At 51.7% G+C, this 25,431-nt stretch overlaps 10 protein-coding genes across 10 annotated transcripts; 5 read left to right on the top strand and 5 right to left on the bottom strand.

Moving 5' to 3' along the window:
- Nucleotides 1–441: 441 nt before the first annotated feature.
- Nucleotides 442–820, bottom strand: N7498_002150 (uncharacterized protein; the record flags this gene model as incomplete). Its single annotated transcript, XM_058449212.1, has 2 exons — nucleotides 442–695; nucleotides 796–820. 2 exons carry the CDS (start codon nucleotides 818–820, stop codon nucleotides 442–444), a joined length of 279 nt encoding a protein of 92 aa, XP_058311556.1.
- A 566-nt stretch (nucleotides 821–1,386) lies between these two features.
- N7498_002149 (transferase family protein) lies at nucleotides 1,387–3,006 on the top strand (the record flags this gene model as incomplete). Its single annotated transcript, XM_058449211.1, has 1 exon — nucleotides 1,387–3,006. One exon carries the CDS (start codon nucleotides 1,387–1,389, stop codon nucleotides 3,004–3,006), a length of 1,620 nt encoding a protein of 539 aa, XP_058311555.1.
- Nucleotides 3,007–3,680: 674 nt separating this feature from the next.
- N7498_002148 (putative MFS alpha-glucoside transporter) lies at nucleotides 3,681–5,457 on the top strand (the record flags this gene model as incomplete). The annotated part of the gene is made up of 2 exons (XM_058449210.1): nucleotides 3,681–4,001; nucleotides 4,087–5,457. 2 exons carry the CDS (start codon nucleotides 3,681–3,683, stop codon nucleotides 5,455–5,457), a joined length of 1,692 nt encoding a protein of 563 aa, XP_058311554.1.
- Nucleotides 5,458–5,833: 376 nt separating this feature from the next.
- On the top strand, nucleotides 5,834–7,336 carry N7498_002147 (PAS domain-containing protein; the record flags this gene model as incomplete). Its single annotated transcript, XM_058449209.1, has 3 exons — nucleotides 5,834–5,861; nucleotides 5,947–6,243; nucleotides 6,309–7,336. 3 exons carry the CDS (start codon nucleotides 5,834–5,836, stop codon nucleotides 7,334–7,336), a joined length of 1,353 nt encoding a protein of 450 aa, XP_058311553.1.
- A 72-nt stretch (nucleotides 7,337–7,408) lies between these two features.
- Nucleotides 7,409–8,581, bottom strand: echA (enoyl-CoA hydratase echA). Its single transcript, XM_058449208.1, has 4 exons — nucleotides 8,354–8,581; nucleotides 8,164–8,301; nucleotides 7,545–8,090; nucleotides 7,409–7,495 (listed from the first exon to the last, which is right to left on the bottom strand). The coding sequence occupies exons 1-4, from the start codon at nucleotides 8,496–8,498 to the stop codon at nucleotides 7,446–7,448; spliced, it is 879 nt and encodes a 292-aa protein (XP_058311552.1). The 5' UTR covers nucleotides 8,499–8,581; the 3' UTR covers nucleotides 7,409–7,445.
- Nucleotides 8,582–8,865: 284 nt separating this feature from the next.
- Nucleotides 8,866–9,961, top strand: N7498_002145 (Rer1 family protein; the record flags this gene model as incomplete). Its single annotated transcript, XM_058449207.1, has 4 exons — nucleotides 8,866–8,934; nucleotides 9,044–9,161; nucleotides 9,294–9,599; nucleotides 9,677–9,961. The coding sequence occupies 4 exons, from the start codon at nucleotides 8,866–8,868 to the stop codon at nucleotides 9,754–9,756; spliced, it is 573 nt and encodes a 190-aa protein (XP_058311551.1). The 3' UTR covers nucleotides 9,757–9,961.
- Nucleotides 9,962–10,821: 860 nt separating this feature from the next.
- On the bottom strand, nucleotides 10,822–13,743 carry N7498_002144 (class I SAM-dependent methyltransferase; the record flags this gene model as incomplete). The annotated part of the gene is made up of 9 exons (XM_058449206.1): nucleotides 10,822–10,972; nucleotides 11,027–11,229; nucleotides 11,290–11,428; nucleotides 11,481–12,762; nucleotides 12,814–12,888; nucleotides 12,952–13,214; nucleotides 13,279–13,295; nucleotides 13,350–13,481; nucleotides 13,531–13,743. 9 exons carry the CDS (start codon nucleotides 13,741–13,743, stop codon nucleotides 10,822–10,824), a joined length of 2,475 nt encoding a protein of 824 aa, XP_058311550.1.
- A 3,639-nt stretch (nucleotides 13,744–17,382) lies between these two features.
- Nucleotides 17,383–18,978, bottom strand: N7498_002143 (Alcohol dehydrogenase superfamily zinc-type; the record flags this gene model as incomplete). Its single annotated transcript, XM_058449205.1, has 7 exons — nucleotides 17,383–17,567; nucleotides 17,622–17,908; nucleotides 17,968–18,018; nucleotides 18,083–18,176; nucleotides 18,242–18,322; nucleotides 18,386–18,407; nucleotides 18,766–18,978. The coding sequence occupies 7 exons, from the start codon at nucleotides 18,976–18,978 to the stop codon at nucleotides 17,383–17,385; spliced, it is 933 nt and encodes a 310-aa protein (XP_058311549.1).
- A 533-nt stretch (nucleotides 18,979–19,511) lies between these two features.
- N7498_002142 (ADP-ribosylation factor family protein) lies at nucleotides 19,512–20,345 on the bottom strand (the record flags this gene model as incomplete). Its single annotated transcript, XM_058449204.1, has 5 exons — nucleotides 19,512–19,538; nucleotides 19,595–19,918; nucleotides 19,977–20,060; nucleotides 20,138–20,176; nucleotides 20,271–20,345. The coding sequence occupies 5 exons, from the start codon at nucleotides 20,343–20,345 to the stop codon at nucleotides 19,512–19,514; spliced, it is 549 nt and encodes a 182-aa protein (XP_058311548.1).
- A 462-nt stretch (nucleotides 20,346–20,807) lies between these two features.
- On the top strand, nucleotides 20,808–25,221 carry N7498_002141 (uncharacterized protein; the record flags this gene model as incomplete). The annotated part of the gene is made up of 7 exons (XM_058449203.1): nucleotides 20,808–20,847; nucleotides 20,924–21,002; nucleotides 21,091–21,493; nucleotides 21,552–23,019; nucleotides 23,559–23,951; nucleotides 24,016–24,524; nucleotides 24,586–25,221. 7 exons carry the CDS (start codon nucleotides 20,808–20,810, stop codon nucleotides 25,219–25,221), a joined length of 3,528 nt encoding a protein of 1,175 aa, XP_058311547.1.
- Nucleotides 25,222–25,431: the final 210 nt, after the last annotated feature.

Below are 25,431 nucleotides of genomic sequence, written 5' to 3'. Positions count from 1 at the left end.
TCTACAGCATGGGTTTTCGATTCTCGACTCTGCTCAATTACAAAGCACGAGCATGAAATCGAAATTCTTATGTGCATCTTAACTTTTTCAATATCTCCCCTACTGCAGCTTGCGATGATCATCAGGCGGAAATCTCCGAGCTCCGTGTGCGACTACAGTACGCAGACTCCCGCCGACCGAAACCAAGCTTCCCCCATCGTACTCCGCATGGGGATTTTGTCTCGTTTGATTTGGGGAGGATACTGATTCTTATTGGAGCCCCCTGCATCTAGGAAGTTTTGAAATATGATGGAACTCAATCCTCGGTCGGGATGGGTAATAAAAACACAATTTAAAGGATGATACTAATATATAACATTGATGGTCATAAAGAGCACGATCCCAATGGATCGCATCTCATCACGGACCATTATACTCAGTCGGTATAGCTGGGCCATTCCTTTAGTTGCCCGAAGGATTGCTTTGTTCTCCCGAAGGCTTGTTTTGTTCTCCTGACCCTACGGCCTTGTTCACAGTCTGTCCAAGACCCTTGGCTGCATCACCAAGTCCTTCCGTCGCACCGCTCACAGTCTGGCCGATGCCTTGCGCGGCGCCGCCAGCAGCACTTCCCAGGCCGGTAAGTGTGTTTCCCACTGTGTTGGTAGCGCCGCTGGCAGTGTTGCCCACTGCGTTACCTAGACCGCCAAAGAATCCAGCTGTGACAACAATGTTAATTCGGGTATCTCAAAATTGGGTGAATGAAGGTCGGTTGCATTGCAGGCGAATAAAGTGAACGGCTAACTGGATACTACTCACGGTTGCTCTTGTTCTCTTCAGACATTGTGAAATTTGATGGAATTTTTTTGATTGATTTCAAGATAGATTCAATAGAGGATGAAATACTTGTGAAATGCCAGTGATGGTTGAAGGAAGGATGTCTGATTAGACGTGGTTCCTGGCGGGAGTCCCTTATAACTGGCTCTAGCCCGGTACCTATGATATCATCTTGCCTCCCGCCCTGGTGTAGCCACCCGGTTAACACCCTGATCGCAACCCTAACTGCCGATCATCGCAGATCACATGGCGGTATGCGAGAACAAGTCAAATCGAACGTGAAAAGTTCCAGCCAAAGGAAGACGACTCTAGCATTCATACCAAGCTCGTCGCTAACACTAGTTCCGCCACTTTGGGGCAGTGCTTGCTTGGGCGGCAGAACACGAAGATGTGTAAACCATACTCACCTCCACTCATCTCCACTCACTTTTACTCAACGTGACTCACTAGCTTACTTACTAGCTTACTACAACCAGAGCTGGAAAGCTTCATTTTTGCAAGAGTATATAATAGGAACATTGAATTGCCCAGGTCATTACCAAATACCAAGCACGATACGACTGATTGATCGCAATGGGCTCCGTCGAAACACCTCCGTCCGAACGACTTTTTCCGAGCACAAAGCCGCCGCAGCGGGCGGTGGCGCTCTCGCTTCTCGATGCAACTGCGGCAGAATTCGCACCAACGAGCGCCGTCTGGCTTTGCGAACGGCCCAAAAATGTTCAGTTCGATCTCGCCGGCCATTTTCGCCGTTCTCTTCCATTGGTCCTAGACGCTTATCCTCAATGGACGGGTCTATTGAAAAGCATTGCGACACTTGACTCGTCTCAATTAAAAAGCGAGGAAGCCGAGTTTGCACCACATGCGCGACGTTTTGGACGATTATATGCCCACTACGGGACATCAGAAGATGCCGGGGTGGAGTTTGTGACGGCAAAGAGCAGTGCTACCCTCGAGGCTCTCGCTCCCTCTTCTCGAACTACGGATCAGCCTCTTCTGGATTGCAAGAATGTCATTCTGGATGGACTCGCTTCATCCACTCTTTTGGCTTGTCCACTCCGACCAAGCGAGGCCGACCAAGATGGTGTTCTGCCCCCCGTGATGGCAATTCAATTAACAGAACTAGCCTGTGGCAACTTTGCATTGTCGGCCAAGATCGCGCATGCTTTAGCTGATATACAGTCGCTGGTTTTATTTATGAAGGATTGGTCAACAATTAGTCGCTGGCTTATCTCGGATTCAAAACTGCCCAAGCCCGTGCTAAACCCCGTGTTTGAACCGGGCCTATTGGACTCGAAGGCATCGGGAGACATTAACGGGGATCAACCCGACCAGACCATTATCGACCAAGTCGCAGGACTGCCTCTGCACCGGTACGACTGGTGGGCTGCACAACCACAATGCCCCTGGCCTCGAGAGATCCCCGCCGCATTCCGGGGCCAGGAGCTCGTGCCTGCTGGCACAGCTATGCCTTGGTCTGACTGGGATGTTGAAGCTCCCGTGTCACATTATTTGGTACACCTGACTCGCGATCAGGTGGAAATCATCTGGAAAAAGGCAACAGAAAACAACTTGGAAAACACTCGGATCAGTCGACATGATGCCATTCTGGCTCATATCTGGTCATGCATTGCTCGCGCACGGAATCAACAGAACGACACTGGCCCTCTCCACTGTGACCTTGTCTGTGGAACACGCCCTGCACTCCATTTAGGCAATACGTTTCTCGGCTCATCTGTCCTCATGATAAATTTGGAAATGGCTGGCGCCGACCTAGTCTCTCCATCCCAAGATCACAGACTACGAAACATCGCTCGACGTATCCGCGAGACCATCAATAAAATCAACAATCCGACGGCACTCGGTGTACACCTTCATAGCATTGCATTTGAAAAGACTCCGCAGCGACTTTGGCAGGCATTCCTCGGACAACGGCACCTTCTGGTGACGACCTGGGCCCGGGCGGGCCTCTACGATGTCGATTTCGGGCTGAGTGAGGTGCCGATCATTCGCTATGCCGACGCAATGTTACCCGACTTGGATGGGGAGCTGGTGATTAAAGAAGCACCCCCGTCAAAGAAAAGTAGTTCAACGGGCGAGAGTAATTGGACCGAAAACGGAGTGGATATCTCGATTCGCATTCAGACTGAGGACATGGAGCGATTGATACGTGACCCGCTACTTTTGCCATGAAAAGGACCTAGCTAAGGTATCGATAATTCAAAATACTCAATGCCACTCCATAATTCTTCTTGATTCTCAAAATTAAGGATCATTGATGTTATACGAGATCTCGGGCCAAATTCGGCCGATCCCACCTGTCGGTGCCGCATGCGGCATGTTGGACGCAAGGGTCTTCGGAGAATAAGACAGTAGGTTCTGACAGGTACCCGTCGCACATGGTGGCAGAAATTTAAACTAGAGATCTAAGACTTCTTTCATATGTGGAATAACACCGTAAGTTTGGTCCACAGAGAGCAAATCAAAAGAAAAAGAAAATCACGCTCAAGGCAATGTTACCCCGGGTGCGGCCCCTCCTCCCCCGTCGCCAAGCTTCAATAAAAATTTGTGTCCGGAGGCACGAGCCCGCGTTCCCCGCAAACTTCGAGTCTTTTTATTCCTTGTTCCGTCTAGTCTCGCGTTCTGGAATTCCATTGGATTCCTTCTTTGCCCCCGGGGAAGGATTCGTTGCGCCCCTGAGTCCTCGCGTGCGATGTTTCTACGGACCTGTGGGTACGCATATTTTTTTCTTTAACCTCCGCAGGTCTCCGAATCCGGTTCGGAACCCTTTCAACCCTTTCAACCACTCCTGACCTTCCTCCTACCTCTCTCTATATCCGTGTCTTTGTGACATTCGCCCCGCCAATATGGCTGAGTCCAAGGCGCACGATACCATTGCGCCAGCAGATGTGCCGCCAACATACCCCTCCGAAGGGCGGCCCTCCGACTCCTCGATGGACAAGATTATTCAGAATGCTAAGGCGGCGACGGACAAGGAGCGGAACATGAGTTTGCTCCAGGGTATCAAGTTGTACCCCAAGGCTGTCGCTTGGAGCGTCCTCATCTCGACTTGTATTGCTATGGAGGGCTACGATATCAGTCTGGTGAACAACTTCTACGCTTTCCCCCAGTTCAATAAGAAATACGGCACACAACTGGCGGATGGATCATATCAAGTTTCTGCGCAGGTAGGTCTTCGATGATTCGTCCCGGAAACCCCTTGGCGGGGGTTCTATCAGGAGGCAAGAACTTCGTATTGACAGGTAGTTCCAGTGGCAAGCAGGTCTGAGCAACGGTGCCTACGTCGGCGAAATTATCGGTCTGTTCATCAACGGATGGGCTTCGGAACGATTTGGATATCGGTACACCATTATGACCTGTCTGGTCCTCGTGACCGCGTGGACGGCCATCTTCTTCACAGCCCCGAACGTCCAGGCTCTTCTTGCCGCCGAGATCCTGTGCGGTATTCCCTGGGGTGTTTTCCAGACATTGACCATCACCTACGCCTCCGAGGTGTGCCCCGTCGCGTTGCGAGGATACTTGACAACCTATGTCAACTTCTGCTGGGGTCTTGGCCAGCTCATTGGAATTGGTGTAATCATGGGGATGCTGAACCGAGACGACCAGTGGGCATACAAGATTCCGTATGGACTGCAGTGGATGTGGCCTCTGCCCCTCATCATTGGAATTGCTCTTGCTCCCGAATCCCCCTGGTGGCTGGTTCGTAAAGGACGGACGTCGGACGCAAAACGAGCCCTGGAACGCTTGACCAGCAAGAACCGCGATACAGAATTTGATTCTGACGAGACCATCGCCATGATGGTGCACACAACCGCGCTGGAGGCCAAGATCACCAAAGGCGCTAGCTACTTCGACTGTTTCAAGGGCACTGACCTGCGCCGAACCGAGATTGTTTGCATGGTCTGGGCCATCCAGAACCTGAGCGGAAACTCCTTCTCCAATTACTCGACATACTTCTTGGAGCAGGCCGGTCTCTCTTCATCCAATGCATACGCATTCGCCATGGGCCAGTACGGCATTAACATGCTCGGTACTTTCGGGGCGTGGTTCCTGATGAGTGTCGGTATCGGTCGTCGGACTTTGTGTCTGTACGGACTGTGCGGCCTCTGCACCATGCTCCTTATCATGGGATTCATGGGACTTGTCCCGACTGCACACCGCGACCAGGCTTCCTTGGCCACGGGTTCCTTGATGCTCATCTGGGCGCTTTTCTATCAGCTGACGGTCGGTACCGTCTGCTACTCACTTGTGGCAGAGCTTTCAACCCGCCGACTACAGATCAAGACGGTCGTGCTTGGTCGCTGTCTGTATAACGTTGTCGCCATCATCTGCGGCGTCCTTACTCCCTACATGCTTAACCCTGGTGCTTGGGACTGGGGCAACTATGCAGGCTTCTTCTGGGGCGGTATCTGCTTCCTCTGCATTATATACGCCTACTTCCGCGTGCCAGAGCCTCGCGGTCGCTCCTTTGCAGAACTCGATCTGCTCTTCGAGCGCGGAGTAAGCGCGCGCAAGTTTGCGCAGACGGAGGTCGATGTGTTCGATGAGACCATCGAGGGCCAAGTGGTTGAGAATTACCGGGAGCAAAATAGGAACCCGGACGAGGTTGAGAAGTACCAATGATGCAATGTGTCTCACGTTAACGACCTTTCGACTTCGCCCTTGCTTTATTTATTTGTATATAATCATATCTTGCTTTGTAGCCGTACATTCTAATAATACCATCCGAAACGATATCATACATTATAATCCCATTGTCCGGTTGTCCTTTTATCCTATTGTCAGTAAGGCGGGCCCCGAGAGCTATCCGCAATCCAGGTTGACAGCTGTTGGGACCACAGTCAGCGCGAACTCTCCTCCCCCATCACCCCCCTCGTCGCTCCATGTGAAGCCCCTGTAAGCTAGATCCCGGTCAGAATACAGGCCGGCCATTCACGCGTCCTGACTCGCACTTTTCATCCGGCAACGTGGATTGGTGGGAACCTCACTCTTCTGCACCATGGACACCACTTTCATCACGATCCACGGTTAGTGCACTCCGAGCTGTGTCTCACGTGACAATCCCCTGGCGGTCGGGGTTGATATAGATTATTGCTAATGCACGGTCTACAGATCTCTCGCACGAGGCCTCCATTCGCTATGCCTCCGACAGCATCCAGGTGGTGCTTGGCTACGACCCACACGAGGTGATCGATCGCTCCTGCTGGGATTACTTCCATCCCCAAGAACTTCCTTTCGCGCGAAGTGTACACGGTCGTGGAGTGCGACTAGATAAAGCCGCAGTGCTGAACTACTGCTCGATTCGGCATAAGAATGGCTCGTGGGTCGGGTGCGAGTGCGTCTTTACCGTGGTGTACGATGTGTTGATCGCGAGTACCACCGTTTACCGGAGTGGAAAGGGAAGTCAAAGTAAGTCTTTAAACCCTGTCTCAAAATCTCAATTCCGCGTTGCTGACATGTCGTCGTTTCTATAGAGCGCGCTCTCGACGCTCCCATTGTCCGCCAGCTCTTCGACTCTTCGCCCAATGATCCACGCTACCACATGCTCACCTGGATATCGCAGAAGTTTTCGCGACGTCTAAATGAGCCGCTTCATGAACCGCGCGCTGCGCTTTTCGTGAATCGATTTACTCGTACCGCGACCATCATGTACGCTACCAGCGGCGTGTCGGAGATCCTCGGCCTGAGCCCTCACCAGCTTGTCTCTCGGAGCTTCTTCTATTGTATTCAGGAAACCTGCCTCCGTGATGCAGTACGCTGTCTCGAGGGTGCAAAGAGCAATGACTCGATTGCATATCTGCGGTTCTGGTTCCGCAACCCGTTACAGGACGATAATGTAGATATGGATGAAAATCCTATATACGGCGCCAACCCCTCGGTAAATGCGACTGCCTATACATCCTCGTCTGCCATTGAGCCTACTGAGCTGGAAGCCGTCGTTTCGTGCACGTCTGACGGGCTCGTCGTCATCCTCCGTCGTGCTCGACCCCCAATCCCGGCTGCCACTGTCCCACCCCAACCTGTGCCCGTCTACGCCAATGGTCTATTCGCTGCGCCTTGGGCTCTCGAGCCTGTGTTTTCGTACGGAGCGGCATCTTATCCTCACGACAGTGCGATCCGCCACTCAGCATACCCAGAGAAGAGAACTTTCTACAGGGACGACAGTGTCCCCATGGCCTCTGCCTCAACTCCGGCTTCGACTTCGACTTCGGCTTCAGCTTCCTCGGGACAGGGTTCTTGGTCACAGTCCAGCAGTTACGATTTTGCATACCCACCCTTCCCCGAAGAGCCCAACACAAGCGGGCCAGGAGGACCCAATGCCTCTAAGCTCATGGATACCATCCGCGATGTGGCGGTCTTTGCATGGGGCATTGTCGGTATCAATCGATCATTGGAGCAGTATAAATGCGGGACTCCGATAGGCGATGCACACCCAGCCGATGGAGACACCATGATGGATGATGCAATGGGCAATCAAACTGCGGCGGGCCGTAGTTGGTAGTCAATATCGAATGCACACGTTACGTCGAATGACCAGTCAAACATTCTTCCATTGCAAGCTCCATAATTTGTAGTTAGAACACAGTATCTTCTATAGAGATCGAAGAGATCTACTCGTGCGACCACTCGGGCTTCTTCTTCTCCGCGAAAGCAGTCATTCCTGTAAACATCTTAGTCGTATCCAACAGGATAACCTCGAATCGACTTACCAATCTTCTGATCCTTGCTGCCAAACAAGCTATGGAACAGGCGTCGCTCATACTCAACACCCTCCCGGAGCGACAACTCCTGACTCTTATTCACAACCTCCTTGCCAGCAACAACCGCCACACGGCTGTAACCAGCAATAGTCTCCGCGGTCTTCAGTGCAACCTCAAGCAGCTCCTCCTTACCACCATCAACAACCTGCGCCGCAACACCCCACTCACCGGCCTCCTTACCGCTGAAGTTCTTGCCGGTAAGAATCAACTCCATAGCCTTGCTCTTGCCAATCGCCCGCGTCAGGCGCTGGGATCCGCCGGCACCGGGGATAGTACCGAGCTTGATCTCGGGCTGGCCGAAGGTCGCGTTCGATGTGCAGTACAGAATGTCGCACATCAGGGCCAGCTCGCAGCCGCCGCCTAGGGCATATCCGGACACGGCGGCGATGACGGGCTTGCGGATTGCGTTGGCGAGGTGGGACCAGGGTGCGATGAAGTTGTCGGTGTAGGCGGCGGAGAAGCTCAAGGGGGCCATTTCTTTGATGTCGGCGCCGGCTATGTTCGGTTAGTTTGGTTCCATTTTGTAATTGGGAGGCGTAGTGGAAGGAAGCTGTGATTAATTACGTACCGGCGAATGCCTTCTCGCTGCCGGTGATGATAATTGCGCCGATGTCCTTGTCGGTGTCATACTTGCTCAGGGCATCGTTCAGCTCAGTGAAGAGCGGGCTGCAAAGAGCATTCAAGGCCTTGGGCCGGTTCAGAGTGACTATTTGGATTAGCTACCAGCTCGTGTACGTGATTGCTTGGAGGTCACTCACTGAGACCGACACCGGGCTTCGGAGTCGAGGTCAGGATATGTTCATAGCTCGAACCGGACGAGTACTGGCGCACGCGGGCCAAGTAGGAGGTCAAGGGGACAGCCGTCCGAGAGTTAGCCAGGCGGGCGCAACGACGAGCAAACATGGTGACAATTGATAGCGGTAACGTGTGAACAGCAAATTGTTGACACCAGCAGTTAGTATCGGGAGAACGGACCCAGGCCTATGATGTCGACCCCCCGCAACCGAGAAAGGGCCGAAGTTAACCGCGCCGAGGCCTCGTGAAGCAGCTGACTAAGGAATCATGACTAAGCACAATGGCAGCTCTGCACCGCCACCCGCCTCGTCACATGACCATGCGGCGTTCCGACCATCGGCGCGCTGATTGGCCCGGCGCCAGGGGACACTTTGCTCCTGTTTTCCCAATCTGCATTCAGCACTGCGATCTGCGTGGACACTTTGGGCTTTTCGTCTTCGCTTCCTTCTCTCCTCCTCCATTCTAATCCTCCGTCATGGATGTCCCCGAGCCCGAGCAGTCGCCCTTTACCGCCATGTCGGCGCACACCTCCAGACTGACCCGGGTAAGTGTTTGCGTTTCACCATGAGGGGCCCCGGATGGCGCATGGCCGCTATTCTCCGTCCAGAGTCTCAGATCTCCCTACAGAATGCCGTGCTAACCAATCGCTGCAGAAATACCAATCCTACCTCGACGCCTCAACCCCCTACACTATCTATCGCTGGGTTGGCACCGGTGTTCTGCTCTTCTGTTTCTTCCTGCGGATTGTCTTCGCGCAAGGATGGTATATCGGTACGTCTTGTCTGAACCCGGCTCAGCGGTTACATGGGAGGAATTGGTGTCAAACATTCAGAGATGAAAGAGGAGAAAGGGATCACAAGGTCACGACAAGAACGAAGCGCTGACTGTTACTACCACCATTAGTCGCCTACACTCTCGGCATTTACCTCCTTAACCTTTTCCTCGCTTTCCTGACACCCAAGTTCGACCCTTCCCTCACACAAGATGAAGGCCTGGAAGACGGTGACGCTGGCGCTTCCCCCAGCCTTCCCACCAAGCAGGACGACGAGTTCCGGCCGTTCATCCGCCGCCTGCCCGAGTTCAAGTTCTGGCACGCCGCCACCCGTGCTATCACCATCGGCTTCCTGTGCAGTTGGTTCTCCGTCTTCGACATCCCCGTATTCTGGCCCGTCCTCGTGGTCTACTGGATCATCCTGTTTGTCCTGACCAGTGAGTGAATCCCGGTTTCCCTATCTCGGAAGATAAGGGGCGATAAAAATAGAACTTCCATACTGACTTCCACCTAGTGCGCCGCCAAATCCAGCACATGATCAAATACCGCTACGTGCCCTTCTCTTTCGGCAAGACGCGGTACGGCCGCTCATGAGCATCTTCTTTTCGCTGTCCTTTTTAATCCCGCCTCTCTGGTTTCTATAATCAGAGATGCTTTGTGAATGTCAACGTTTGTATGTGTCTCAGCGGCAGCCATGGATATGATTCGAGCGAGGGGAAAAGAACCTGGGTTGTGGGTTCATGGCGATCTATCATGATTTGCCCTGTAATTCGTATTACTCTAGAGGGCGCCTTGGTTCTTTTTGCGCGTGTCCTTTTTATTGGCTTTTCTTTTTCCTGTGAGATATGATTAGATTTGGGGCCGGTCACCTCGGCCTTAATGTTTTTCTATGACCATTTGTTTTGCATGATAATATACTAGGTATTGGGTCTAGTCATGATGAGCGAGTACTTTCCTAGGAACGATGGCAACTCACTGTACATGAGCTTTGCATATCGGGCTCTGAGTACGAAGTATAGTGCATAACGGGCAAGTGGCTTGTACTGAATCTTCAGGATCGGGTTCCATTGCATTGCCCCTTCTGGAAATAGACACAGTATCTCAATTGAATCAGGCTTGATCGTCGTGAGCTTGGCCTTCAAACGGTAAACCTTGGTTGTCCCAGTGGGGCTGGGGTCATCCTTCTAGCTGTTTTAGTATCCCCCTATCTCCCGAAGCACCTGGAAAGAGAAGTCGGCAATGGCACAGCTACTTCACACGGCCGTGGCGCAAATCCCATTTATCAAACGTCGTTAATGATACATACTTTTTGACGTTACCATGAAGAAATAGTTGGGATAATAATAGATTTCATCCAGGATGGATGTATACATCTCTGCACACTGAAAATTAGGTACGATTTGAATTCAAAGCTAAAGATAGAAAGATAATAAATCAACATTCTTTTTCGTGGGTATCATGAGAAATCCTCTTGCCGTTCAATACACAAATGTTCTCTATGAAAGCAAAGTCCATTTTTGGTCGTATCAACTCCCCTGGCACCCCCGGGTATACACCAACAGCTCATAAACTATGTGCCATAAGAACGATAAAGAGCATTAAGCGAAAGGGAAATCATTAAGTGGTGGAAAAGCAAAAAAGGGTATCGGGCTCAAATCTTCAAATCTTCAAATCCTCAACGCTGCTCGACCGCTTGGTCGATTCGATTGCGCTGTCGCCGAGAGACAAGACGGACATTGTTCGTCCGTTCTTCGAGCGGACGACGTCTTCCTGCTTGGTGCATATCCAGGTTGAGGCGTACATATTAACACTAGGGATTATTAGCTTTGGTCACAAGGAACCTCTTTCCGAGTCGGGTACGTACCGGTCAATGCAAGTCCCGGGGAAACGGGCACCCACGCGACGTGCCGTGAAGCCGTTCTCTTCGAAGCGCTTGATGTACCAAGGCTCGATGCTTGCGGAGCGAAGAAGAATGCGGCCGCCCTTCTTGAGGGCATGGTTGAGTCGACGGGCTTGTTCTGAGGCGGCATCCTCGGTAGGGTCGAACCAGTCCATTGAGTCCATGACCTAAGGAATGATTAGTATCAGCTGGATATAACGAATACAAGCGTCACTCATGTTACTCACCACTGCAATAGTCAATGTGCCCGGCTTGATGCGGTTGATCACCTCGTTGATCTCGTCGGTGTGAATCCGAAGACCATCAAAAGCACCGGGGGTAGAGAGCTTGACGTGCGCTTGGGGTGACAGATAAGAGGGATGGCATCTGGAAAATTTGTTAGTTCAATTTTTTTTTGTAAGGAGGATGTTGGACGCACCGTCGAGAGAACTTGCCCTGCATGCACAGGTAGTAAAAGTAGTTGTCGTTGCTGATAAGAGTATCCTTGACCACCGGGTCCAAGGTGTTCACCACGTATTCCCAGATTGACTGGCCGCTGATATCCTTGCTTCTCTTCATGTCCGCAGTCAGGCCGTTGCGAATGAAGAAGTCATCAACAATCATGTTGCGCTGGTTGCGCGGGACACCGGCCGCCTTCCAGGCAAACCACTCGGTGCTCACGATGGCCCAGTTGAGAGGCTTGCTTAGAAGGACTCGGCGGATACGGGGCCAGATTTCCCGCTGCTCATCAATAGTCTGTGCCTCGCACATTTTCTGCACCTCGCCCTGAAGTCCGAAGATGTTGAACAAGTAACGCACCATGCGGATGGCGTGGCGGGAGCCACCAGTCTCGTACAGACCATAGCCAGAAGTCGACGTAAATACGTGCGCATGCTCAAGCCAGTACTGGAAGGCCTGGCTGGACAGATGGGGGCTCAACTTGGTAATGAGCAGCTGACGGAACTCCGAGTGCTTGCCCTCGCCAAAGATCTTCCACATATCCCGGTGGCCCAGTGCAGTATAACTGGCCACCTTCAGCTCAAGAAGGTGGTTCTGGTTTGGATTGAGGTCCACGGCATGAACACGGCGAGGGTTCTTCTGAAGGTAGTCCAGGATGTTGTCACCAGCACTGGTAATAGCCAGGATGACGTCGTCGGAGCCGATGTTCAGAAGCCGGTGGTCGACACGCGGGTCCTCCCAGGTAAAGGCGTAGATGTATTCATTCTGGAATTGGGTGTGCTTAGGCAACATGTCGTTATAGTGAATCCGATAGTGGTGGTTCTGGTAGAAAGACGAGGGAAGGGGCAGGTTGGCACTCAGATTAATCACGGCCGACTCGTAGGCTTTCGAGCGGATCTCGTTCGAGCTTTTCTCGACTGCTTTGTCCATCTCCTTCTGGTGGTTAGCGGGAAGCAGATAAGGCGACTCCGTGAAGGAGGCATCCAGCTTCTCGATGGTGTTTTGGCCGGACGGGGTTGAAGCAAATTCCTTGGGGCAGCCAACGAAGATGTAGTAAGGAATACCACCCAGGAGGTAATTGCGGTCACTAGCCGAAATGACCGTTCCAAACTTGTATTCCAGGTAGTCACGTCGAGCAGCCTCCAAGCTGACCCGATCAAAGTCGAACCAGGCACGCCAGAACACTCGACCAAGCCAGTTGACGTGGCGGTTGAAGGCACCACCGGTGTAGTTGCGGGATGATACATCGACGATGCTCTGAACTTGAGGGTTGTTAGGTCATATTCTTTTACAGTAAAATGAGAGCTGCTTACCGTAGAAGTCGCAAACACCCAGCAGGCCGGTCGACTTGAGGCGCGAAGTGAACGAATCGACGACACTGTAGTAGTCTTCAAAACGGTCAGCTTGCTCCAGTTCCTGATTTAAGGCTCTTTCAAAGCTTTGTTGCATACCTGGGATCATAGACAGGCTGTAGCTCATTGTGATCAAATCCACACGATCAGTTGCGGCACCGCCCGGGGATTTGGGGTCGACATGGCGCTCGGGGAGACGAAAGGATCGGGCATCCTGGCAGATAACGCTCACGTTCTTCCATCCAAGACGTTCAAAGCGCTGGCGGGCAACTTCGCAGAGGGAGGGTGAGAGATCAACTAAGTAGACCTGATCGAAGAACTTGTCCACTGGGACGAAAGCCGACATGGCCTCAATGTTGTATCTATCTTGGGGTTAGCCATTGGAACCGAGGGCTCGTCTCTTTCTGCATAATCAATTGCACATACCCAGTGCCACCACCAACCTGCGATCGTCAGTCAGTACACCCTACAACATTCATGCGTGTCGGGGAACTCACATCCACCCAAATTGCCTTTCCGGCCTTGATCTCCTTGCTCCCCACCTTGTGCTTTAGCTGTGCAGCTACCAGGCCGAGCATATCCTCACGGCCACGAAGCAGGCGATGGCGGGTGGCATCGTAAACGCTTGCCTGCGTTGAATTAGCAATTTCACCCTCCTTCTCCGCCTCCCTCGCATACCTGAGTCTTGTAGAAGCTCTCCAGAGCACCTTGTTGGCCCTCGGCGCTCTTGTCATGAGGCTTGAGAAAACTCGCGTAGATGAACTTGAGGTAAGTGAATACACCTTGGTTCAAATCCACCTTGACTTGCTGGGACGAGACAAGGATGACTAGCCCCACGAGGGCGAAGATGAGAAACGCCGCTCCGGCGATATAAACGTGTAGCCAATCCATTGTGTAAGGGGACTGAGGGAGAGAGGTATGGAGAAGATAAAAAGAGCTGGGGGGCACGAGGGACAGATTCATATACAACGCAGGCACGAAAACGCCGATGACACGCGCCGCATCACGAGGGGCAGAGCATCGTCGAGGTCCTATCACGACGACACATGGGTGGGGAGCACGATAACGGATTTGGAGGGGTTTAGAAAAGGTACATGGAACATGGCTCCGAGGGCTAATCAACGTGCGCTACGAGGTAACAGCTACATGGAAAGGATCGCCCAGAAACAGATCAACGACCCGAGCTCATCCACTCTTTCCACAAGTGGCGGGACCTCGTCGTTCTTGCGTATAAGTATTATTGCACATGCACTCCGGCTCAACTTTAAGAGCATTTGGCTTCGATCTCCCTGGACTAGTTCGCAAGCCCGGGCCACTCACAGCGCGAGCCGTTCCCATGTGCCTGGGAGTCTCCGCTCCGTCGATCCATCGTGATCCATCGTGACCCATCGCTGCGGCCCGTGGGGGCATCCCCGGCCCCCGATAGGCCCATATCCCAAGTATGAACTCCGGAAACGACGGGCGCCAATTACATCCGCGATCGCCAGCACATTCGACCTTCCCCGGGTTTGATGGGATCATGACCCGTCCTTTTCGATGTTCCCTTGCGATGCAATGTCGGTCGCTCTTTTGCTCATTGGCCTAGATACGTTATCGGCCCGTCAATGGATACGAAGGTACATTGATGTACGTGGAGCTGGGTCGCTCTACTCAAGACATTCATTTCGTTGCCCGACTGAACATCTTGTAAGCAATCTTTTTAAAAGTCTCTTGAAACATGTTGAATTGCGGAATACGTTGTCTACTCTTTTTGAATATTATATAATAGTCCACCAGTGGGCACTTACAATTGGGAATATCCCCTCGGTCCCCGCGTACGGAGTACTTTCATACCGTGCGGTGCTAGTGCAGATCTCCTTGGGCATCTTTGCCCGTCTTCTGAGCCGATCTGATAATCCTCGCCCTTCTCAAAATTTCGCCCCCCACTACGATGGACCTGCAGACGATCCATTCCGCATTTTTTTCGTTATTGATTATCTCGCCTTCGGTGAGTCGTACGAATTATTAACGGACTTGATGTTCCCAAGGTCTTTCTTGGAAATTCGTCCCGCTACCCCGGCAGTATTTTTGTGTCTATCGAGACAACGGAATGCATATCGGGAGAGACGGCAGCAAACAACTGCTTTTGCGATACAGTATGATTTTTCTCCTTGACTTTGCACATAAGACCATAGGATGTGGAGAACGTGACTTCTGGTCCGCTCAGCCGTACTCCGTAGTTAAGTTGGAACCATCACTGTTGGCATCCGAAACAGCGACGGGTTTGTCTTTGGCGTGCGGGCGGGCGCCATGGGTGAGGATTCCCACTAAGGATACGGGGCAACCTCGTCCTGAAACGGTGACTCTACACGGGAGGAATGGCTGTCCGAGCGCGATTACCCCGGTCAGTGTCGCTTTCTCGTCACCTGCAGCCATACGGCCATACGGCAACAACAGCAATCACGCCCAGGCGTAGCGGTCATTCAACTTGAGCCTTTACCCAATCTGACGTGGCCGTTTCGCTCTCTAGATCACCTCAGATCCACAGTATGTCACCTTTGATCTACCATCTGTATATGCTATAGACCAACTCGCTCTTGATTTTTGGCCGAGTTTGGTGATGCTGCCCGGGGTGGCTACATCTGCCATGGTTATGATTGAGTATAAATTCTCAACCTGCCCGTCGATGGTTGGTATCGGTGCTTGGCGATCCTTTCTTTGTCTCTCTGACGAATATCATCTCTGGTATTTGATTGCCCAATTATTTTTCTGGAGTCAGTATCTATGTTTGTTATATTTCGACGATTGAACATGGTTCATGTTGATTAGACCCTTCAGGCATACAACCGTAACCCGCAAATTAGCAACTTTAGAAGCATGACGAAACTTCTTTCGAATATGTTTGCATTGATTAATGGCAATCTAGCTTCACTGGGCCCTGGCAAGCGGCAAAAAGACAACCTCCCGCACGGGTGCCCGGAGTTTCCGGGACGAGACAAAAAGATCATCGCATACACGATGGACCACATGGTTCCAGAGGGGGTCGAACCCTCGACTTTGGCGTTATTAGCACCACACTCTAACCAACTGAGTTATGGAACCCAATTGTGGGCAAAAAAACCGTGTTGTGGATCATGTTCAGATGCACCAAGATAGGGTGGGCATCGTGATGCCCTAGACGCGAAATTACGACTAGTCTCTCAACCACATCCTAAAATTACATTACATGGTACAAGATAGATCATGTAGGATGCGCATCTTCTAATTTGATGGTTATTCATCCTCCAAGCACGTTATGTGTCAAGAAATCACTCAGAATAAGAGGGTCCTAGTGTAGCGGGGTCCAATAAAAAAGGCGGCGCTAGCGGGTGCCAAGAACACAAAGCAGTGAGAATCATTCATGTCGTCATTTACCCCACGTGGTCCATAATACGGGTTTCGGCCCCATCAATGGGGTTCCATAACTCAGTTGGTTAGAGTGTGGTGCTAATAACGCCAAAGTCGAGGGTTCGACCCCCTCTGGAACCACTTTCCTTTTTGTTTTTATACCGCTTTTTGCTCCCTGTGTGTCATCCAGAGGGGATGAGGTAGACGGAAAGGGCAGTGGAGTGTAAGCACGGAGGCAAGGTATCGTAGGTGATGTTCACTTTCTGATTCCGATGTTCCTAAACGAACATAGTTTCTTATTAAGCTACGACTTGAACTAGTGGACATAGGTAACGGCCTCGCTCCTGACATATCTTCTGCCGTGTCATTCCCACCTTTGGCTATAAGAGGTAACTGACTTGTGGTCTTCAAATTCCGGTAAGCCACTTGATGACATGCAACACCTGTTAGACGTGGTTCGTTATCCTAGGACCTATTGCCATGTCTGGTTCCACTCATCGGATCCAGAGCCCAGCATAGTTGGGCTGTTCTGTGGCTATGGGCTGCACTGTGCTTTTCACCGACCATTTTATTCCTTTAATGACGCATCTCTCTGGTGGCACACTGAAAAGACAGACGCTAGCCCGGTTTTGGTCAGTAGTATAAAATTCCAACTATCGAAAGAGACGCGTATTCCGAGAACAAACTGAATTGTATTTTTTTGCTTTTCGGTAAAGCTTTTGCAAGCAGAATCAAGGCAGTCCAGCCACTTTATTGACGTCTAGCTCACGTGCCTCCTGATCGCGTGGACGGACCAGAAGAGATTAAATACTTTATCCATTCCTTTCTCCCTCATATAGCCAAAAATCGCCAGTTTTCAACAGCTGGTTCCATAACTCAGTTGGTTAGAGTGTGGTGCTAATAACGCCAAAGTCGAGGGTTCGACCCCCTCTGGAACCACTTCTTTTTTGCATTTTTGGCCTCAATTTTACTTCGCATCGGGGTTGCAAAACGTCCCACGAGCATTTCAATTTTTATTTAATATATTTCAGGGACACCAAATAGGAGCTGCTAAATCTGGCTTTTATTGCCTTTCGCCGAATGGTCGATGGATAATTCTGGACTATGAGTCTGCGACTGGCGAATATCGATGCTCCAAAGAATGACCCCCTTAAGGGATCTTGCTTACTCGGGTATTCTTAGAACCACTCGCCCTTCAATCTCCGAGCGCTCGAGGCGCCCTAAGATATCAAGGATATCCCTCAGCTCGTAGCATTCAACATGCGCCTTGACATCACCTGCCACGGCCATTGCTAACAATTCATCCATCTCCTTTGCGGTGCCCGCAGAATTTCCGACAATCTTCAGCCCTATACAGTCAATCAATATTACCTCAAGAAGACCCCCGAGTAGGAATAGTGGACAGAGGTAGATAGAGATGGGTGTAATTTCACCTTTGACAATCATGTCGAATGGGGTAGCCGGCAACCTGAATGGGATGTTAGGAATTCCGACACAGACCAGTGTTCCCAGAGGGCGAAGCATTTGCATGCTTTGCTCATATGCGCGTTCGCTGTTGGCAGTGCAAATAACAGCATGAGCGCCAAGCCCGGAGGTAGAGGCCTTGACAGCTTCTACAATATTGACCTCTGAGAAGTCTAAGAACTCCGCAGCACCGAGTGAGAGGCAAAGCTGTTTCTTCTTTTCTCCCCTTCGAAATGTCAGTCTCTCGCCAATATGGCAAAATCCCCCGGAAGGGGATTGACATACTTATCGATTGCAAGGACCCTAAGTCCTTTCTTAGCAGCGATCTGTACGCCCCTGGTCACAAGTAATATTAGTACGAGGATGAAAACCCAGAGAAATAAAGAGGTGACAGTATTACATATGTCCCAGGCCTCCGCCCGCACCAAGAATAGCAATCCAATCACCTGGCCTGGGGCTGGTTTTCATGATTGAAGAGTACATGGCGATTCCGGCTGTGGATTATTAGCTATTCAATTCCGACTGAAATTATCAAATGGCCAGATTTTCATCAATGTACCGCAAAGAAGAGGAGCAGCTAACTCAGGAGACAGTCCCCAGGGGATTCTGGTAACATGAATAGCTGGACTGACAATGTACTCTGAAGCAGTGGATTAGCTTCTGACACGAAAACTGGATTCACAAATTGCATAGAGAAGCTTACGCTGAAAGGTGCCTGGGACGTTCTGCAGTAGAATTATACGTTAGATGATCTGGCTTGGGAAGTATATCCGCAAGTTTACAGGGAAGGAAGGCATACCGCGCCAGCGTTTCTCTGATTTGGACACGCAGTGTGATTGATGGCACATATCTCACACTCGAGACAGGAACTATACAGCCATCTAGTTCCTCGTAAGTGCATCTGAGCAGAGTGGAGAGGTAATCATGACCTTTAAAACTAACCTGATACCAACTCTTTGGCCAATCCATAGCTTCTCATCGACGCCAGATCCAACTATCCCGAAGGCAAGCGTTAGCCTTTGTCTCAAAATCCAAATTAGTTGCCCAAGAAAATGATATCCTGCCTTTAATCACTCTTCCCACGCCTTCGTGACCGGCCACATCGGTCTTCATCGGTGTATCACCCAGGATACTATGCAGGTCAGAATGACACACGCCGGAGAATTCGAGTTTGATCAATATATCCCCTTCCCCTGGCTCAGGTACTGGGTATGTATTGCTAATCTCCACCCTAGAATTTGCAGATGCCCCAGAAGGCGACACAACGGCTGCGATCTGAGTGGAAGGAATGGCCATGTTATGTTTTTACGTTCACGAGACGAGTTTTAAATGCCTTGACTGACTTTGTGATAAAATGAGGGATAGGAAGACAAAAGAGAACGATCTGAGAGACCGGCCAAGCTAGATAATGCTGATTGACGTCGTATCACAAGTGCGGGGTGAATGTATGCCGCTTATCTCAAGCGTCTTGGAGATAGGAAAAGTAGTGTCAACTTAAATAATCGGAGGTTTCCAGACCGTTTAAAGGTGCATATTCTATGAAACCTCAAGCCGAATGCCGAATGCACCTCAGAAGACTCTATAAAATGGTATTTATTCTCCAGTCAAGCCTTAACAGCGGTTTCATTAAACTATTATCTCAGCCGCAAGGCGCACCCAAAATTTATGTAGCAATATAAGACAAGGACTCTGCCGGTCTCAGCAGAGCCGAAGAGAAAGAAGCGGCATAGCACCCCCGAATGCAGCGGAACGACCCCCAAGTTGCGTGAGAAACCCGAGGATCAAGGTATATCAAAGATCAAAATCTATAGCCCGGCAAAAACAGTGCTTCATGCATTATCCGCCTGGATAGTTTGCTAAAAGTATGACAGTCAGTATGCAGCAATCAAAAGGATATTTTGGGCAAACGAACCACCAGCCAGTCCATGCCTTCATTAATACCCTTGCCATCAATGGCGGAACAGGCAACGATACTCCAGTTCCGGTCCCGCAGTTCTCCCAGTTTCAATGCCTCCGAGATTTCACCCGCACCCTTGGCGCCAGGCTGGTCCTGCTTGTTGGCGAACACCAGCAGAGCCGCTTCGCGAAGTTCATCCTCATTCAACATGGCCGAGAGCTCATCTGCCGCGGTCCCCAGCCGGTCGATATCTGTAGAGTCGATGACGAAGACGACGGCCGCAGTGTTGGCGTAGTAACAGCGCCAGTAGGGGCGAATGGATGTTTGGCCACCGAGATCCTGAAGTCACTCTTGTCAGTGGTGCCCAAGCGAACTCTGTAGTATCGCTACCACTTACCCAGACATTAAAATTCAGATTCCGATATGTGACCGACTCGACGTTAAATCCGATGGTGGGAATGGTGGTGACGACCTCGCCGATCTGGAGACGCGACTTGTTAGCGTCGAAGTTGCCAATGCGCCTGACACGCGACACTGCGCTTGAAACAGGTATATTACCTTGAGCCTGTACAGAAGAGTGGTCTTTCCAGCGTTATCCTAGTTTTAAGAAATCAATCAGTCTTTAGGTCCTGCGCTGGCCGCAAGTGATTCTGCCCGCGCTGGTCGAGTGCTTAGGATGAGCTGGACGTACAAGACCCAGGATGAGGATGCGAATCTCCTTCTTAGTCCAGACCAAAGACCACAGACGCGATAATGACCCTCCCATGGCTGTGTATGGATGATGTTTGATTTGAAATCACCGGTGATGATGCGCAGGTATGGAGTTTCCGAGGTTGTACTGCCACGGAGAGTCGCGGGTGAACAAAGGAGAGTCGTTCAAGAAAGAGCCTCAGGGAATAGAATGGCTATGGTACAATCGGAGCAGGGGCAGAGCAAGGAGAAGTGACGAGGGGAGTTGAAAGGGCTGGTGGCAACCGCATTGGACTGGCAATCGGCCTGTGCGTGTGGGCGGTCAATCGGGGAGTCGATGGGCGATCTCGCTCTACAAGGCTTCCCGTCCTCGCTGTCTTGCTCCTTCATACGATTACAATCGTTCTTTCTGCCACCCTTTGTCTACCGTCCCGACTGCGCAGTCCGCAGATACTGAGTCCCTGACCTGCGTGCTCCCTTGATTCAAGCGCATCCTCATTGAGCCGGCGCGGACCACCACCACCCGCACGTCTTCACCATGGTGGGCAAGAAGTCGGGCAAGGCCCTTCGTGACGAAGGTGAGTTGTCTCAACGACCCGGTCATGGAATCAGCCAGGCGATTGAAACGATCAGAGTCTAACAGTGAACTACTAGGTCTCGAGCGGACGGACAACAACATGGAGCTGTCTAGCTGGCCGCAAATCCCACCTATCAACCAAAAAAACTATTATACGTGAGTGTTCGCGTGTTCGCATTCATATCAATCCACGCTTGACCGATCCCGTAAAGAACCACAATGCTGATTGCGCCTTCTTGTACAGCGACTATCTCAAGAGAGATGATCAGTACCTGGCATTCAGACTCCAGAATGAGGAGGCAAGGACGAGGATGACCAAATCCGCCAAGGACAAAGACCGTGCCCTTGCAATGGCCAAACCCAACGAAGCGGGTGAAGCAGAAGCAGACGCGGATGGCGATGCCAATATGGAGGACGCGGAGGAAGTACCAGCGGAGACCGCTGGCTCCAAGGTCATTGTCATTCACATTGGCAGCCAGAACCTGCGTATTGGGCTGGCCAGTGATGCCTTGCCAAAGACAGTACCGATGGTGATTGCGCGAAAGTCGAAGACCAGCGAAAGCGAAGACCAAGAGGAACCTAAGCCGAAAAGGCAGAAGCGAGACGATGGCTCTCCCGAGGAGCCAGAGAACCTTTTTGGTGAGGAGGTACGTTAGAAAGTGCTAATGGAAGGCAATGCAGCTGATGGCTAACTTTTGAAAATAGTGGTCATCTCACTTCAACCGAATGTCGGCAGACCTCAAGGTGCACATGCGACAAAACAAACGACGAATGTTGCCCAACTCGAAAGAAATGGTGGTCAACTATAACCGGAGGACGAACCCCGAAATCATTTCAGAGCACAACGACCCCCTGCGCGTCGACTGGACCGAGCTGTCCAACCCTCCGCCAGAGTACATCATTGGACAGCCTGCATTGAGGGTTCCAGACTCCTCAAATCCCCGCTACAAGCTCTATTGGCCCATCAAGCACGGATGGTGTAATGAACGGGACTACGAGAGCAAGAAAATGCTGTTTTTGGACATTTCGCTGATCCTGGAAGATGCAATCAAGAATCAACTGGGTCTGTCCAGCAAGAAAGACTGGCCCCAGTACTCTTGTGTGTTCGTCATCCCTGACCTGTACGAGAAGTCCTACGTCAATCAAGTGTTGGAGATGTTGATGCGGGAGTTCGCATTTGCGCGGGTGTGTTTCATCCAAGAGAGCCTTGCGGCAACATTTGGTGCCGGCTTCACCTCTGCTTGTGTGGTGGATGTTGGAGCAGAGAAAACGTCGATCTGCTGCGTGGAGGAAGGTATGTGCTTGGAGAACTCGCGCGTGAACCTGAAAATGGGCGGCCGAGATGTCACCGAAACCTTCATCAAGATGATGTTGCATGACCATTTCCCCTATGCCGATATAGATCTGTGGCGACGGTACGACTGGCTGCTGGCCGAGGAGTTGAAGAAGAATATTTGCACGATGAACGAGGCCAGTGTTTCTCCGCAGGTCTTTGACTTCCATCTCCGGGTTTCAGGTCAAGATACTGTGAAGCATAACTTTAAAGCTTTCGATGAAGTTCACTTGGCCCCAATGGGTTTCTTCGAACCAACACTGTTTGACAACAGCGACAAACTCAAGGGACGTGGAAAACTGATCGATCGTTCTGTTGACATTTACGATGGTCAGATGAATGATCCTGCCTCTGGGGCTCAGTCCGAGATCATGACTGCTCTTGCGCCCCCGCTTTCCCCCGGCGAAAAACAAGATGGTGACGCTTCAGGAGTACCCGCGGAGGTCCAAGCCACTCCCAGCAAACCCCAGCAGCCCAGCGTATTGGGTCGACTCCAGGAGCAGGAGGCTACGCCTCGCTCTTCCGTTGCTGGTTCCCCGGCGCCAGAAGCTGCAGGAACTCCCCAGGCGGGTGCCAGTACCCCTGCTGCACTCGCGCCGACAACTCAGCCGGCCCGCTCTGCGGTAGAATATCGCGATGATATTTTGCCCGTCTATGCCTTGGACAATGCCATCTTAACCTCCATCGCACACGCCGCTCGATCTGATGAAAAGAAGATGCGTGACTTCATCGGCGGTATCATGATTGTCGGTGGCGGTAGTCTGACGAGTGGCTTCAATCTGTTCCTGGAGGAGCGGCTCCAAATGCTTCGCCCAGGCTTTGCGAAGGATATCATGATTGGTATGCCGCCACGAGAGATGGACCCACAGGTGGTCGTATGGAAGGGGGCTAGTATCTTTGGAAAGCTGAGTGGGACTAATGATAGCTGGATTGGACAGCTAGAGTATGATCGGTTGGGTCACCGTTTGATGGCCTACAAGTGCATGTGGGCTTATTAAGAGAGTGCTTTTTGTGATGTCTTTCTCGTCTATGCAACGGGTGTCTAGGATATAAAGATTTATTCTTGATTGAATCAAATACAATATTATTGGTTTTCTGCAGGCATTCTTTCACCACTAGAGCGTAATTGCTCAGTTGTTTCTCTTCGTCGACGCGCCTGTGTGAATACGTGAACCACGTGACCTTTCATACTTCGGACCATTATTCTTCCGACATCATCCGTCTCGTTTCTATAGAGGAGGCGGTCTGGACCGGCAGAATGGCCAACAATGCTAGGCCATCGAGTCGATCTTGGGATGCTCGCCAGCATCTGTTCGCACGCCCGACTCTTGCCCTCTGGGGTTCTCCGCAATTCTGAATCTACGAGTGCACTCACCCAGCTCGCGATCCACTTCGACCCATCCGTCCTTCTATCCCATTCCTCCCGGCTGTTTATCTTCGCTCTGAGCTGGTCACCGAATTCGAATCCCGCTCCGGCGAGTCTGATATTCACATCGACCGCAACATGTCTTCCAAGTCCAAGGAAAGCCAGTCCTCTGGCGGCTTCCATCAGGAGTACATCGCATCTCTGCGCTACCGCAATGACCTCCCTCCACCTGAAATGCCCCCAAAGTTCCTCGATATTCCCCATGAAGGCCTGAGCCGTTTCCTCACTCCTGGTTTTGCATCGAACCTGGCACGTCGCGAGGAACCCAATGTTGATGTTGATGCCGAGGGCGGTATGCCCATTGACCTTGTTGGTATCCCGGGTCTTCACCTGGGAGATGAGAGTGGTACGTATGCGCCTTTCATTGATCCAGAAGGAAATGGCTGGTCGCTAATGGAATTGCAATACAGCTATCATGGCTCCCGAGCACCCCGGTCCTCTTGACGAGGCAGACCTCCCCCTGCTGATGACCCTTGATCAGCTTCGCAACCCTGCTCCCAAGAACACGAATGTCAGCTTCCTTCGTCGCACTCAGCACATCTCAGTTGATCGCGCAGCAGCAGCACTGGGCACGCCGGCCAGAGCTCAGGCCCGCCCTGGTAAGAAGGGCAAGGTCTCAGTGGATGACCCGCGGCACATCAAGAAATTCATTCAGAAGGGCTTCGATGTTGCATACCCCGAGAGCAAGCACATGGGAGAAGACACAGAGAGCCGTATCCGTGGTCTTCCCGCCACGAAGGCTGATACTGACGCTTGGGCAAACCCCGTCCACCCGGACAACCCGAAATTGAAGCCCGTTGGTTTCTTCCCAGTCTTGCCTGATCTTGAGGGCTTCCCGGATCCTGGTGGCTATGTTCAGTTCAAGTTCGACAAGGCGCCGGTTGCTGGCATTGCTGGCAAGCGCGATAAGCGCATGGAAGTTGCATTGCTTCACCCCCGGGGCTCCTGAGGAACGCATCTGCCAAGATCATGCCTCCAAGGCGGCACTTCATGAGGCCAACCCTAATCTCTACCCGGACCCTGGTCCGATTCCATTCGACTACGAGCTTCTCTTGCCCGAGAAGCCTGAAAATGCCAAGAATATCCGCACCAGCATGAACATCAACGACCCGAACCGCGACGACGAAAGCCTCTACACCCACGAAGGACCTGATGGCACGAAGTTCCATCGCTATGACCGTGCCCGCACCTACGCCACCAGCATGCAGTCTCTCAACACTGAACAGAAACAGAGAGACATCGCTCTCACTCTCTTCACACCCGCCGAGGGCGAGGACAAGCAGCTGGCCGCCTACTACTACCCGATTCTTGGCAAGACTCGTCTCAAGCCCGAGCGTGCCCGCACGATCGCGCAAGCCGGCCTGGCCCCCAATGCATCTCAGACGCAGGAGGACCAAATCGACCAGATGCAGGTGGTGGTTCGTGACCCCGACGAGGCTGAGATGTACAAACGCTCTCTTCACCGCGCGAACATCGACCCGAAGTTCGCAAGCACACTACCCCCACCACCCGAGCCTCCTGTCGAGGAACAAGAGCAGCCCGATGAGGGCGATGCTGGTGAGAATGCAGCTTCTCCTGATGCAGCTGACGAGGACACTCGAATGAGCGATGAGTAGAGGGAGAGGCTTCTTATTGTGATGCATGCGCGAATTTCCTTTCTTGAACATTGCACTTCGGAGTACTCTTATGGAGCCTGGCGTCTGGGAGTGAGACAAAAAGGCGTTATGTACCTTTAGAATTCCTGGATTCCCAATAGTACAAATACCTACCTATGTACGCATTGCATTGTCCATGTTCTTGCTGGTTCCAAGGTTGGACATAAGAGT

The sequence above is a fragment of the Penicillium cinerascens genome (assembly GCF_028974065.1).
Source record: "Penicillium cinerascens strain IBT 15544 chromosome Unknown contig_1_segment0_segment0, whole genome shotgun sequence".
In the NCBI taxonomy this organism is placed as follows: domain Eukaryota; kingdom Fungi; phylum Ascomycota; class Eurotiomycetes; order Eurotiales; family Aspergillaceae; genus Penicillium; species Penicillium cinerascens.
This window is presented reverse-complemented; position numbering and strand designations above follow the sequence as displayed.